This window comes from Saccopteryx leptura, chromosome 3 (genome assembly GCF_036850995.1).
Source record: "Saccopteryx leptura isolate mSacLep1 chromosome 3, mSacLep1_pri_phased_curated, whole genome shotgun sequence".
Classification (NCBI taxonomy): Eukaryota; Metazoa; Chordata; class Mammalia; order Chiroptera; family Emballonuridae; genus Saccopteryx; species Saccopteryx leptura.
The window spans coordinates 242,024,191-242,038,651 of record NC_089505.1 but is presented as its reverse complement, the minus strand read 5'-3'; the positions used below and the strand labels follow the sequence as shown (position 1 = coordinate 242,038,651).

Genomic DNA, 14,461 nt, shown 5'->3' with positions numbered 1-14,461 from the left:
GGATGAGCCTGTGCTCAAGCTGGCAACCTCAAAGTTTCGAACCTGGGTCCTCTGCGTCCCAGTCCGATGCTCTCTCCACTGTACCACTGCCTGGTCAGGTATCTTTGTTGTTATTATTGCCGCTATTACTATTATTATTGTTACAACTGGCAATCACAGAGAAGCTTTGCTGAAAGCTATGCAAGCAGGTAGGGTAGAATATCTCCCTGCCTCCTAGTTCATTAAAGAGGAAATTAGACTAGAATACAATCCAGACTCATTACATGGACTTCAAGACCCTGAGTGATCCAGCCCCAGCCTGAATCTAACCTGATCTTGCCCCATTTTGTCCCTAGCTCACCAAACTCCACCACTTAGGCTTTTTAAATTTCCTCTGCCTCTGGTAATTTGGCTTTAGTGGGTCTGAGGTAAGCCCAGGAATGGGTACTTTTTCCTACTGGTTCTGATGGGCCAACAAGTCTGCAAGTCATGCTTGGCTTAACCTAACCTAGCTCCGAAGCCAGACAGTTGCCAAGTGAGGTAAAAAGCATGTGTTCTGTGAAGCCAGGACTTCTTGTAGGGAGGCTGGTGTTTTAGCAGCAGTGTGGGCTGAGTCCAGGCTTGTGGAGAGTGGTGGGGAAGAGGAGACAAGCCCAGGGAAGGCAGAGCCTAGCAGGCAAAGTGAATAATGCAGTATCCACTTCAGGATCTCCCTTTCCTAATTGTGAAAAGTTGGGGGTGAGTTCAAGGCCTCAGCTCAGAACTAGACACTCGGGGAGGAGTGGAGTCTCCGGTGGTGGTGGTGAATAGGGCGGGAATGGTGTCATCTCTTAAAGTAAAACATCCCGGCTTTCTGGTTACGGTGGGTCAGAGATGACGGAACCCGGAGCCTCTCCAGAGGACCCCTGGGTCAAGGTGAAGTATGCTTACAGCGACAACAGTCTGGACCCCGGTCTTTTCATAGAAAGCACCTGCAAGGGAAGTGTAGTGTCCAGAGCTAATAGCATTGGTTCCACCAGTGCCTCTTCTGTCCCCAACACAGATGACGAGGACAGTGATTACCACCAGGAGTCCTACAAGGAGTCCTACAAAGACCGGCGGCGGCGAGCACACACTCGGGCTGAACAGAAGAGGAGGGATGCCATCAAGAGAGGCTATGATGACCTTCAGACCATCGTCCCCACCTGCCAGCAGCAAGACTTCTCCATTGGCACCCAGAAGCTCAGCAAAGCCATTGTTCTACAGAAGACTATTGACTACATCCAGTTTTTGCACAAGGAGAAGAAAAAGCAGGAGGAGGAGGTGTCCACACTACGCAAGGACGTCATGGCCCTAAAGATCATAAAAGTGAACTATGAGCAGATCGTGAAGGCACACCAGGACAACCCACATGAAGGGGAGGACCAGGTCTATGACCAGGTCAAGTTCAATGTGTTTCAAGGCATCATGGACTCCCTGTTCCAGTCCTTTATTGCCTCCATCTCCATGAGCAGCTTTCAGGAGCTGTCAGCCTGTATCTTCAGCTGGATTGAGGAGCATTGTAAGCTCAGACCCTACAGGAGATCGTGATTGGCGTCCTGCATCAACTAAAGAACCAGCTTTATTGACCCGAAGAATGGCCAACAGGAGGCGTTTAGCCTCCTACTTGGTCAGAGTCACTGGGCTTATGAGATTAGACTGCAACACGGTATATCAGTCAGCTGATTTCCTCTTGATGTTTGGTCCCCAAGTCTCCCTCATCCTCAGTGGGACTGGGTTGCTTTTTGAAAGCTTCTCATTAATTTATTATATTGACCATAGAGCTCGAACCTACCCAGTGTTTCCCCCTGTAGAAATAATCAAAGTGGGTCTGTCTGGGTACCCCCCCCCCTCTTCCTGAGCCTCAGATTACAGGTTTTGGCACATGACCTATAATATTTGTCTTGGTCTCTTGGGTAACAACTGGCCCAAGTTTAGCCGTTTTGGCAATAGTCAGATGGAAGAAAAGAATTAAGAGGAAACACTTCCACAGCGACAAAAGGTGAAAGGCCACTCACGCCTAGGTTATAGTTGCCTGGCCAGCCCCAGGTAAAGCCATGGCTTTCTGGTCCTGCCAGTTTCCTGCTCCTGCCTTCTCTTGCCCTCTCCGTCCCTCTCAGGCAGTAGCACTGCACAGCAAAGTCAAATGTGACATAGCACCACCTATTAAAGTTTTTATTTTTCTAAATACCAACAATGCAATTTTGCTAAAGTTACAATTTAAGAAAATTAGCTGGGCCTCAAAACCACCCCCAGCCTTTCTTGTCAGGTATATCTTTGTTTCCACCATCTCTCTGCTGCCTGCATTTCTCCCAGGACTTGGGGGTGGGTAAAGGCCTTCTAGGGTGTATAGAACCCAAGGGAGTCTGGAGTGCAGCCCTCGAGACTCCCTGAATGCTGTATATAATAGCCTCTCTACCCTTATCCCACTAAGCTCCCTTTTGGCCTTCTTCAGGTTTCATATCTGGGAGGTTTGATTACCAGAGGAAATTAAGTATTTTTATATCAAATTATATTACAATAAATATTGCTAATGCTTTTCTTTAAAAAAAAAAAAAAAAGTAAAACATCCCTATTGTCAAATTTTCCTTCAATGACCTGCATTTGCCCATGAAACCCCAAGTCCATTATGTGCATATGTTACTCTGTTTAGGAATTCTTTTTCACAGCAACACTTAACATTTAAGAGCCACTAAAAAAAGAACTACTGATGATGGTAGCACAACCTTGCAAATGTTGAATGCCACTGAATTGTACCCTTGACAGTGGTTAAAAATGAGAAATTCTATGTTATGGATAGTTTGCTTTCCTCCCCTGGTGGTGGTGAGGAACACTGGGCTGGACTAAATGATGTCATAAAAGGTAAATCTATATGTGGACATGGGACATTTAAATAATTCCCCTTTAACCTCTAAAAAGGTGGAGAATTCCAAAGAGTTCTTGCAGGATTTATTCTATTTTGGCTGTTTTCATTTTGAACTTTTTATTATAGAAATTGAAAAACACATTTAAAAAGTAGAAAGAATTGGCCATGGCCAGATAGGTTGGTTGCTTAGAGCATAGTCCCAAAGTGACACAGCCCCAGCCTGAATCTGATCTTGCTGGTTTGATCCCTGGTCAGTGTACATACAGAAACAGATTGATGTTTCTCTCTCCCTCCCACTTCCTCTCTTTCTCTGAAACCAATCAATCAGTCAATTTTTCTTTTAAGTAGAGAAAATTGAACAATGAATCCTCTTTGAATCTAGGACCCAGCTTCAACAAACATTAATTTTTACTATTCTTATTTATATATTCCTTTGACTTTATTTTTTGGAGTATTAACAGATCATCTACAAACACTTTAATTATTCTATTCTATGTTAACATTAAGATTTCAGAGCTCAAATCTCATTCAGTGACTCATTTGATGTTATAAAGATTAAACAAAATAAGGAGATTAGGCTAAAAAGTTAGCTCATGCTGTAGGTGGTCCTGCCTTCAACAAGTTTATACTTGACCTAAAAATACAGACCTCTAATAGAAAATGAGACTACACAGAATTAAAGTTACACTCTCGAAACCACAAATGCCAAAGGGCAGCCAGTGTGTATTCTGTTATAAGACCTGAATCCTGGGTGTGTCAGCTGTGCAGAAATCCCAGAGAGAGCTAAGCAGTTGAAGAGGTCAAGATAAGAAAAATGCCAGAATGGATCAGAAATAGATAATAGTGTCTCTTTTACTAGTCTTGGTAATGAAATTTGGTATCCCTCAGAGGTCGTTTGTAACTGGCAAGCTTTAGAGATCTAGATTCCTAGTCTTTTGAATTCTAATCCTCTGCTCCATCTGACCCTCCCTGCTTTTATAACATTTTTATACCACCAGTCCTCATCATAGACTCTTTATTCCAGTGCTCCCCTTAGGTGTGCTTCCACCCGCTCCCTGCTTCTCCTGGAGAACCTTCAGGACTCTGCTCATGCTGGGCAACGGGAAGATGCTTCCCACTAGCCTCCCTCCAGCCTTCTGGTTCTTTGGTGGGGCTGGGGTGGAGCCCACTGCTGCTGTTTGAGACTGATGAATCTTGTACATGCTTTTTGGATTTGAACTTACCATGAGACCAAAAAGCCTGTTGGTGGGGTAGTGAACACACAATACAATATACAGGTGATATTTTATAGAATTGCACACCTGAAAGTTATATAATTTTATTAACCAATATTACACCGGTAAGTCAATTAAAAAATACAAAAACCGGCCCTGGCCGGTTGGCTCAGCGGTAGAGCGTCGGCTTTGCGTGCAGAAGTCCCGGGTTCGATTCCCAGCCAGGGCACACAGGAGAAGTGCCCATCTGCTACTCCACCCCTCCCCCTCTTCTTCCTCTCTGTCTCTCTCTTCCCCTCCCACAGCCAAGGCTCCATTGGAGCAAAGATGGCCCGGGTGCTGGGGATGGCTCTGTGGCCTCTGCCTCAGGCGCTAGAATGGCTCTGGATGCAACAGAGCGACGCCCCAGAGGGGCAAAGCATCGCCCCCTGGTGGGCATGCTGGGTGGATCCCGGTCGGGCGCATACGGGAGTCTGTCTGACTGCCTCTCCGTTTCCAGCTTCGGAAAAATGAAGAAAAAAAAAATGGTAATGGTGATAACTAATTAAAAAAATTAAAAAAAAAATTACAAAAACCAAAGAGCATGTTGAGCAAATTCATGTAAGTAATGAAGGCTGAATTCCAGTGACTAAAAAGCAGTGGGCAGGGAAGGATGGAAGAAAAGAAGGACGGGAGAAAGAATGAATTAGAAGTGTAGCTGAGGCTGTCAAAGAGGCTGGTGACAGTGGCTGAGTCAGTGCTCAAGGGTCTGGGAACCAGTTCAGCCCGAACAAAAGCAGGCCTGACGACCTGACCATTGCCATCTGATGCCCTCCAGGTCTGCCCAGGGCATGTCAGGGAAAGTTCAAGTAGGGAATCTTAAGGTGGGTCGGGGTGAAATCGATTCTGCCAGGAGACAGATGAAAGGTGACCCGGACTGGAAATAGATTAAATGCAGGTAGTCCCTGTGCCATGAGATTTAGAAACCTGGCTTTTTAGATCATCCAGCTTCCCAATCTAGACACTTGCTACTTACAGCGAGGTCTGGTGTTGGCAGCATCTGCACCACATGGGAGGTTGTTAGCAACGCAGAACCCCAGGCCCTGCTCGGAGCCAATGAATCAGAAACTCTGGGAGTGGGGCTCAGGAATCTGTTTTCATTCACCCTCCACTGATTCTGATGCCTGTTCAAGTACGAATGCTTCTTAAAGAGAGATGGGGTACATGGAGAAGGAGGGCCATCTCTCCAACCCTGTGATTCTTAAGCAGTTGCTGTAGCTGAATAAAAGAAAAACACAGTTGGGGAATGAATCAAAAGCTGAACTACAATTACTGCATAATTTATTCATGTATTTTAACAAATGTTTGTTGGGTCAGACATTGTTTTAGCACTATGGGAAAAACTGAACAAAATAGACCAAGAACTCTGGCCCTTGTAGAGCTTACATAAAAAAACTGACAGGCCCTGGCCGGTTGGCTCAGCGGTAGAGCGTCGGCCTGGCGTGTGGGGGACCTGGGTTCGATTCCCGGCCGGGGCACATAGGAGAAGCTCTCATTTGCTTCTCCACCCCACCCCACCCTTCTTCTCTGTCTCTCTCTTTCCCTCCCGCAGCCAAGGCTCCATTCGAGCAAAGATGGCCCGGGCGCTGGGGATGGCTCCTTGGCCTCTGCCCCAGGCGCTAGAGTGGCTCTGGTCGCGGCAGAGCGACGCCCCGGAGGGGCAGAGCATCGCCCCCTGGTGGGCAGAGCGAGGCCCCTGGTGGGCGTGCCGGGTGGATCCCGGTCGGGCGCATGCGGGAGTCTGTCTGACTGTTTCTCCCCGTTTCCAGCTTCAGAAAAATACAAAAAAAAAAACACAAAAAAAACAGAAAAAAAAGACGAAAAAAAACCCTGACAGTACCATGTGTTGACGGAAATGCAGAACAACGGAAGTCTCGTCCACTTCTTGTGAGAATCCAAAATGATACAACCATTTGGAAGAGTGTTTGGTGGATTCTTATAAGGTTTCAATACACTCTTATCATATGACTTAGCAATTCCACTCTTAAGTATTAAACCGAGAAAAATAAAAATTTTTTACTGACCTATATATGAATGTTTATGAGAGCTTTATTCATAATATCTCAAACTAGAATCAACCCAATGTCTCTCAGCTGGTAAAGGTATGCACAAGCTGTGGCCCCCACATACACAGGATACCCCCCAGCCATAAAGAGAAGTGAACTGTCAATACCACACCAACATCCAACATGGATGAGTCTCAAGAGTATATGTCGAGGGAAAGAACTAGAAACTGAAGATCACATACTGCATATTCCCTTTATTTATATAATGTTTTTGGAAAGGCAAAATTGAAGGGATATAAATAGATGGATGTTTGACAGGAGTTACGAGTAGGTGATGGAATTACAAAGAAGCCTGGGTGAATTTTGGGGGGTGGAGAGTTGATTGAACTGTTCTATATAATTGTAATCGTCCTTACACGGTTGTACACTTTTGTCAAAAGTGTTGATAATCATTATCTTTAGCTCCAACTCCCTCCTTGGCCATTTTTTCCGTATGACTCCAAACCCTCTCCCACCTCATAGGCTCATCTCTTCTTGGACTTGTGGGACCTTGCCATTGTTTTCATTGGCTGTTGTAATTTTGAGAGTTGCTTAAATCTATTGCTCACTTCCTCAATGTTATGCCCTTATTACCATCCACATTCTATAGATAAAGAAACAGGTTTCTTTCCCTAGATCACCCAGTGAGTAAGTGGATGGCTTCCGGGCCTCCAGCTCCAGGTTCTCCTGGGCCAGATGGCCCCCACAATATCCCGCTACCCTTTGCCATCAAGAGCCTCATTCTGAATATTCCTTTTGTGACTAACTCTCAAAGTGAGAAGGAAGTTGGGGCAGTGGGTTGACGGGAACTGGCAACTGGGGACAGAGGTGAGCAGGAGAAAGTGACTGGGGGGTCAGGATTTTGAACTCCCTGCAGTTTCTGCCTCAGGGTATTTGGCAGGGGACAGTGGGGACAGAGTGGAGGCAGGTACACCTCTATAGGAGGAAAAGCTTCTAGAAGCAGTGGGCAGTATGACTGCAATTGTCAAGAGTCCATCTCAGGAAGTGGTCAACCATACTGTAGTAACAACAAGGCAAACCTCATCACGTGGGCAGAGCAGAGCCTGGAGGGCGGAGACAAAGATTCCAAGCTCGGTTCTGTTTATTACAACTGGAGCAAGTTCTCAGCCCTCGTTCAGCAAACACTTTACCCAAATATGACAACATATGCCAAAGTGTTTTGTAAAATGCTACACAAAAGCAAGTTACTATTCCAAAAATTGGGAAACTTTCATTATGAGGGCAATCCTTGTACACGAGAGTATGTTTTCCTGAGGTAAGGATGCTGCTGCCTTCCATTTGCACATTTAAAAGCAGCCACTTGAGAGGTTTACTTGCAAGCTCTACTCCAAAGTAACTTGCAGGCAACTCACTCAATTCTTTCTTACCGGGCACACCCAAATGTCAGTGGCAGAGTCTCCGGGCAGCATTAGAATTGATTCTTATTTTATTTCTTATAGAGTTCTGCATTATAAAATAGCAAAGTCATGGACATGTGACATAGCAGGGAGGGCTTGAGGAACCAGAGAAGTCAGGTGTGGCTGGAAGGTGGGGTATGCGGAGAAGTGGTAGATGGGTCAGGAGCTGGATGACAGCCACATGAAGTGTTGTTTGTGGAGTCCTTTTATCAAAGCCTGTTAAACCACTCTGCTCTGCTCTCTCTCAAAGTGTGTTGCCCAGACTAGTAGCATTGACCTCACCTGGGAACTTGTCAGAAACGCAAAATTTCGGGCCCCATCTCAGTATTGCATTAGAAAATCTGGGGTAGAGCCCAGCTCTATTTTAATAAGCCCACCAGGTAATTCTGTTGCACGTTGAAGCCTGAAAATCACTGATTTAAAGCGTTCCCAAGTTGGGACAATGCTCTCTGCCCCCAGTGAGCTAGCAAACACAGCCAGTGGCCTCAACTGTCTATTAGCCCACTCTCTTGTGTGTGGTCCCCGGTTGGTTCTCCAAACTTTACAGAATTCCTCCTCTATGACATAATGGCAGTGAGGTGAAGACGTGCCTCTGAATGATTAGTTGGGATTTTATTTACAGGCAGAGTAGTGGCTGTGAGGCGCAGATTTCACACTGCTTGCAAATCTAACTGCTTCTCTTTTTGGATCAAAAACATCTGGAAATACCCCAAAAAAGGTTCTCAGAAGGCATTGGGCCATCTAGTTCCGGGGTGTTACAATGTGTTCCCTGCTGGTTCTCCAGACTCTGTGGCTGTCCCTGCTTGTTCCCATTATCCAGGGACAGAGCCTCCCACCTAGGCCTCACACAGAACAAAGAGGCCAAGGGTGCATTGAATTGCTGTAAATAAAATAAAATAAAATAAAATAAAATAAAATAAAAACCAGGTGTTAGTTTGTTATAATAAGAATGAAATACATAAGCATGCGCCAGTTACTAAATACAAATTCTGTGAGTTTGGTAATTCTGTATATGAGTCAAAGGTTCTTATGTGCATTTATAACTTGCATTGCATAACATAAACAGTAAAGTTCATGTTAATAATTTGAAATTTTAATTTTTCTGCACTCACAATGACATTCAATAGCAAATTAAAAACATCATGGCAAGTCAAGGAAAAGAACATGGAAGAAAGAAAATAAGCTTTATAGACTTAGGCTCATGACCCACAGACTTCCACTTCTCCCTAAGACCTGGGATTATGCATTGCAATTTCAATGTTCATTTGATTGAGTCATAGTCCCAAGATATATGTTTTAGAAAAGACAATGTATTGTCTTCAAATCCCATTTCAACATGTCTCTGGAAGCCTGTTTATAGTAAACAAACCTTCTTATAGTCTGAATCTTTATAAAAACAAACAAACAAAATTTGGTTTTCTTTGGAGAGCATTAAGCTGTTTACTAGCTCCCATTGAGTGTGTTGGGAGAAGTCTGTTAGAATTTTTCTAGCATGCTGTTGCTCTTCCCCCCAAATTGTCCACTACTCTCTTCTAAAACCCTTTCTCCTTTGGGACAGTACCAGCTTATCTTAATCAATTAGGTCTTCTTCCTAATTTCTGACACACTAAAGACCCAGATCATAGTGCTTTGCCTAGCCGACATTCTGTGTCATTCTGGACAACCTCAGTCGTGAGGGTGATCTACCCTCTATCTGGATAGGAGGCACCTGAGTTCCTCAGGGCCAGATCTGTCACCTCTGACTCTGAGATCCCTCACCTGGAAGCCACCTCTGCTTCGCCTGCACTTGCTCTGCACCCAAGCGACTGGAAAGACAGCTATCCCTGTGTGCCTTGTCTTCCTTACAGTCCAAAGTGCTTAGCACATAGTAAAGAGCTCAAAAATGATAATTACTATATTGTTACTATTATTTTATGCTAAACAGGGAGAAGAGGTAAAGGCATCTTAGGTAGAGGGAACAGGAGGGTCAGCTAGATGATTTGTGGGGCCTGGTGCAGAGTGAAAATGTGAGGCCTGGTTAAGGAGCTAAGAAATCAATTTCTCCTTTTCATGGGCTGCTGCCCAACTCATGTCTGATGAGTAACCCCAAGAGATTGCAACCTCTGTGCAGGGACATGCTTGGAACCTAGACTGGGGTGTGTGAGAGGCCCCCACTGAGTCACTTGCCAAAGACCATCTGTGGGGAAAATAGCTGTGTTAGGTTTGCTCGCTGTTTTACCAGCTGCAAACACATTGCTTGATTAGTGCATGAGCATGTGGCAGCAGCCAGTGTGGATATTCTATGCAAGGCTATGGGTGCTGCACAGATGGTGGATGGGGGTGATTGCAGATGGCGGATTGCCTGCCCACCACTGTGTGGGCCTACTTTTGCTGTTTGTTTGCCAGGGAAGTGGTTTTCCCTGTCTGTTTGCTCATCCACTGCTGAGAGACTATTAAACATAAATGGCCCAATGTTTTCTGGCTCCATTGTTCTCTACTATCTGCCCGAATCCAATGTGAACCTGCCTGGCCTTGGCCACCAGCATTACACCATTACCAAGGCACTGCCAGCCCAGAGCAAAGATGACTGCCATGGCATCCTACAGGGAGCATGCCCAACCATGACCCTCCCCACTCATGCAGGCCCTGGCTGGGGCTGGAGTGCAATGGAGGAACAATCCAATTTTTGCCCAGGCAGAGGGCAACAGCTGTCATGGAGCAGGAAGAGGGATATTGGACTCCCGAGTCAGGGAGCAGCTAGCCGTGAATTCATCCCAGGAAAGTGGTGGGAGTGGGTCCACACATGAGCCAAGGCTCCAAGTCCCCAGTGCATGTCCCATTATCCCACTGTTCTTCACTCACAGTTTCAAAGACACAATTATTAAGAATGTCAAGACAAAAAAAAAAAAATGTCAAGACAGCAATCACAGAGTGCTTTTAGTGTGAAGTTCTGTGTGACAGCACTGGTCATGCACTCATGAGGCCAGCTCTGTGGGACTGAGTATGTAGACTTGGCATACTAGTGGAACTGAAAGATAGTCTGCTGCTAGAGAAAAGTAAGAGTAAGTATGGGGGTGAGGGGAACAGGGTGTGAGGTTCAGATGGCAGGTAAGGATATAACATTTAACAGATAGACAAAAGAAAAGCTATAAAACTTTTATTTAGGTTAAAATATAGTAATACATATGTATATTTAAATATTTGAAATATGCCATTACTAAGTCCCAGAGCTGTTTTAACAAATAATCACAAACTGGCCTACAGCAACAAAAATTTATCCTCTCATAGTTCAGGAAGCCAGAAGTTCAAAATCAAGGTGTTGGTAGGCTTAGATTCTTCTGGGGTCTCTGAGGGAAAAACCAGCTGGTGCCCCTCTCTTAGCTTCTCCTGGCTTCCTGGTTGCTGGCAATCCTAGGCACTCCTCGGCTTATAGGTGCATCACTCCAATCTCTGCATCTGTCTCCACATCACCTTGCACTCTGTTTCTGTCTCCTCTTTTTATAAAGATACAAGTCATTGGATTTTTCTGACCAGGCAGGTTCACATTGGATTCAGACAGATAGTAGAGGAACAATGGAGCCAGAAAGCAACACCCTAAATCCAAGATGATTTCATCTTAGGATCTTTAATTACATCTGTAAAGATCCTTTTTCAAATCAAGGTCACATTCTGTAGTTCTGAGTAGGCATGAATTTTGGGAAGGCTCTATTGAACTCACTGTAGGACAGTAAAAGGAAGAAAAGTAAATCCCCCATGCTTCTGCTATCTAGAGCAAATATTGGTTAATAATTTAGGGTATATCTTTCCCATTTTTTTATGCGTAGATTTAGCTTGGGTATTTATTTTACGTCATGATAAGCTTCAGATATATATAATTTGTTGCTTGATCAGGCAGTGGTGCAGTAGGTAGTGTCAGAATTTTTCTGCACTCACAATGACATTCAACAGCAAATTAAAAACATCATGGCAAGTAAAGGAAAACATGGAAGAAAGAAAATAAGCTTTATAGACTTAGTCTCATGACCCACAGACTTCCATTTCTCCCTAAGACCTGGGATCATGCATTGTAATTTCAATGTTCATTTGATTGAGTCATAGTCCCAAGATATATGTTTTAGAAAAGACAATGTATTGTCTTCAGATTTGATTCTATTTTAGACAAGAAATGTTTATTTTAATACTCCTTAAAATAGCAAATATTTGAAATAATATATATAGAATATAATACAATGCAACATCAACTCTTCCTTGAGTCTCCAGTTCTGACCCACCAGTCCCTACAATTGCCCAAGCCAATTTCTTAAAATAAATCTCTCACCTTATACATATACCTCTTATTGATTCAGTTTCTCTGGAGGACCCTAACTAATGCAAAGTTCTTTCTGTTTACTCTTCACTTGTCCATTTCTATGATCACAACGGGACCATGGCACAAACAGAACCTATACCGCCTCTGAAATCTTATACTCAGATGCCACTCTCTGACTCTTACACTATATCTAAATCTGTTTCTTCAGTCTCATTGAGAGTTCCAGTCCTGTCATCCTTCCATTTTCTTTTTACCATCTATCAGCCTTCTTTTATCTTTCTCAGCCAGATTAAGCTTCTACAATCCATTATCTCAATCACTCTCATGCCCCAAATATTTGGGTCTCTCTCTCTCTTTTTTTTTTTTGTTTCAACTGGCTTGACAATCTCCAACTCTGGACCAGCCTAACCAACTGCTGTCTTCACTTCTATTTCCTCATGATTGATGTTTTCGTCAGGGTTCTCCAGAGAGACAGAATTCTTTTTCCTCTGGGGGACATCATTATTTTTTTCTTGGGACTTTAATTAATTGATTGTGAAGGGTAATCAACTTTCTTCAAAGTCTATTGATTTAAATGTAATTACATCTAAAAATGACCAAATACTTGTGCACCATATCCTAATTAAGTTGACACACAAAATTGAATATCATAGCTGAGTAGTTGGAAAAACTCAAATTTTCATTTAGGAAATACTTATTGAATACATAGCACATAGAATGTGCTGTATGATGAGAACACATGGGTGGCTACAACCTGCTTCTTTTCCTCCAAGGAGCTCATCATCACAGTGAGGTGGAAACAAAAGCAGACATTTATAGTATAAGGTTGTTGTTTCTTATTAGCGTGGACGCAAAGAAGAAACCAGAGACAGATGAAAGAAAGCAGAGGACTGAAACTCCGTAAGGTGGAGTCAGCCTCGAACATCGTTCACTCTGTGTATTTACTGGTTAACATACAGTGGGGGTGCACCAGTCTAACTATGTTATTTTTCTTTTCTAAACACCAACTGTAATCTTTAAATCATGCACTTCTCCATTTCTCCCAGAACACTAGGTGAAGGACAGGACAAATGCTTTAGGTAGTCCTAATCATAAACAAGACATCTGTATCTGTGGCATGCCTCCAAGATTCCTGTGTCTGCGTGCAGAACAACACAGGCCGATGTCTTGTTATTTTTCAGACTCCTTCAGCTTCTCATGCTCTCCGCTAACTCCTGCTCCGACTTTATGTTAGTGCACAATTAAAATTCTTTCATTTTCCCCTTTTTTCTTTATAAGGAGCTTTTTGTATCATAACTGAGAATATAGCAGAACTTCTTTCTATTCTATCTTGATGGTCATTTTCTTTTCTTTGGGCTAAAATATAACAAGAATACAACAGCCTGACCAGGCGGTGGTGCAGTGGATAGAGCGTTGGAACTGGGATGCTGAGGACCCAGGTTCGAGACCCCGAGGTCGCCAGCTTAAGCGTGGGCTCATCTGGTTTGAGCAAAGGCTCTGCCAGCTTGACCCAAGGTTGCTGGCTCGAACAGGGGGTTACTTGGTCTGCTATTGCCCCCTGGTCAAGGTACATGTGAGAATTCAATCACTGAACAGCTAAGGAGCCACAAGGAGGAATTGATGTTTCTCATCTCTGTCCCTATCTGACTCTCTCTCTCTGACTCTCTCTGTCTCTGACACACATACACACACACGCACACACACACACACACACACACACACAAGATCAATTGAAATTGTTAAATGGAAAAAAATTAATTGATTCTATTACTGAGAGAATTGTTAATCTAAATCCATTAAAGAATTTTCAGATATTTAGTGGTATTTCTGGAAGCACTGTACTTATCTTATTTATTGTTGTATTCTTGTTTTTTTGTTTTTGTTGTTTTTTGGGGTGGCTTTTTTTTTTTGGTTGTTTTTTTTTTAACAGAGAGAGGGATAGACAGGGACAGACAGACAGGAACAGAGAGATGAGAAGCATCAATCATTAGTTTTTTGTTGCGCATTGCGACACCTTAGTTGTTCATTGATTGCCCCCTCATATGTGCCTTGACTGCGGGCCTTCAGCAGACTGAGTAACCACTTGCTCGAGCCAGCAACCTTGGGTCCAAGCTGGCAAGCTTTTGCTCAAACCAGATGAGCCCACGCTTAAGCTGGCGACCTCGGGGTCTCGAACCTGGGTCCTCAGCATCCCAGTCCAACGCTCTATCCACTGCACCACCGCCTGGTCAGGCTGTTGTATTCTTGTTATATTTAGCCCAAAGAAAAGAAAATGACCATCAAGATAGAATAGAAAGAAGTTCTGCTATATTCTCAGTTATGATACAAAAAGCTCCTTATAAAGAAAAAAGGGGAAAATGAAAGAATTTTAATTGTGCACTAACATAAAGTCGGAGCAGGAGTTAGTGGAGAGCATGAGAAGCTGAAGGAGTCTGAAAAATAACAAGACATCGGCCTGTGTTGTTCTGCACGCAGACACAGGAATCTTGGAGGCATGCCACAGATACAGATGTCTTGTTTATGATTAGGACTACCTAAAGCATTTGTCCTGTCCTTCACCTAGTGTTCTGGGAGAAATGGAGAAGTGCATGATT

The 14,461-nt window shown here is 43.8% G+C and overlaps 1 protein-coding gene and 1 non-coding gene across 2 annotated transcripts; both read left to right on the top strand.

The window, feature by feature from the left end:
* Positions 1 to 833: 833 nt before the first annotated feature.
* On the top strand, positions 834 to 1,548 carry LOC136397874 (max-like protein X). The gene is made up of 2 exons (XM_066372362.1): positions 834 to 931; positions 1,022 to 1,548. The coding sequence occupies exons 1-2, from the start codon at positions 853 to 855 to the stop codon at positions 1,546 to 1,548; spliced, it is 606 nt and encodes a 201-aa protein (XP_066228459.1). The 5' UTR covers positions 834 to 852.
* A 2,682-nt stretch (positions 1,549 to 4,230) lies between these two features.
* TRNAA-UGC (transfer RNA alanine (anticodon UGC)) lies at positions 4,231 to 4,306 on the top strand. The gene has a single exon. It is a non-coding gene; the product is annotated as a tRNA-Ala (tRNA).
* Positions 4,307 to 14,461: the final 10,155 nt, after the last annotated feature.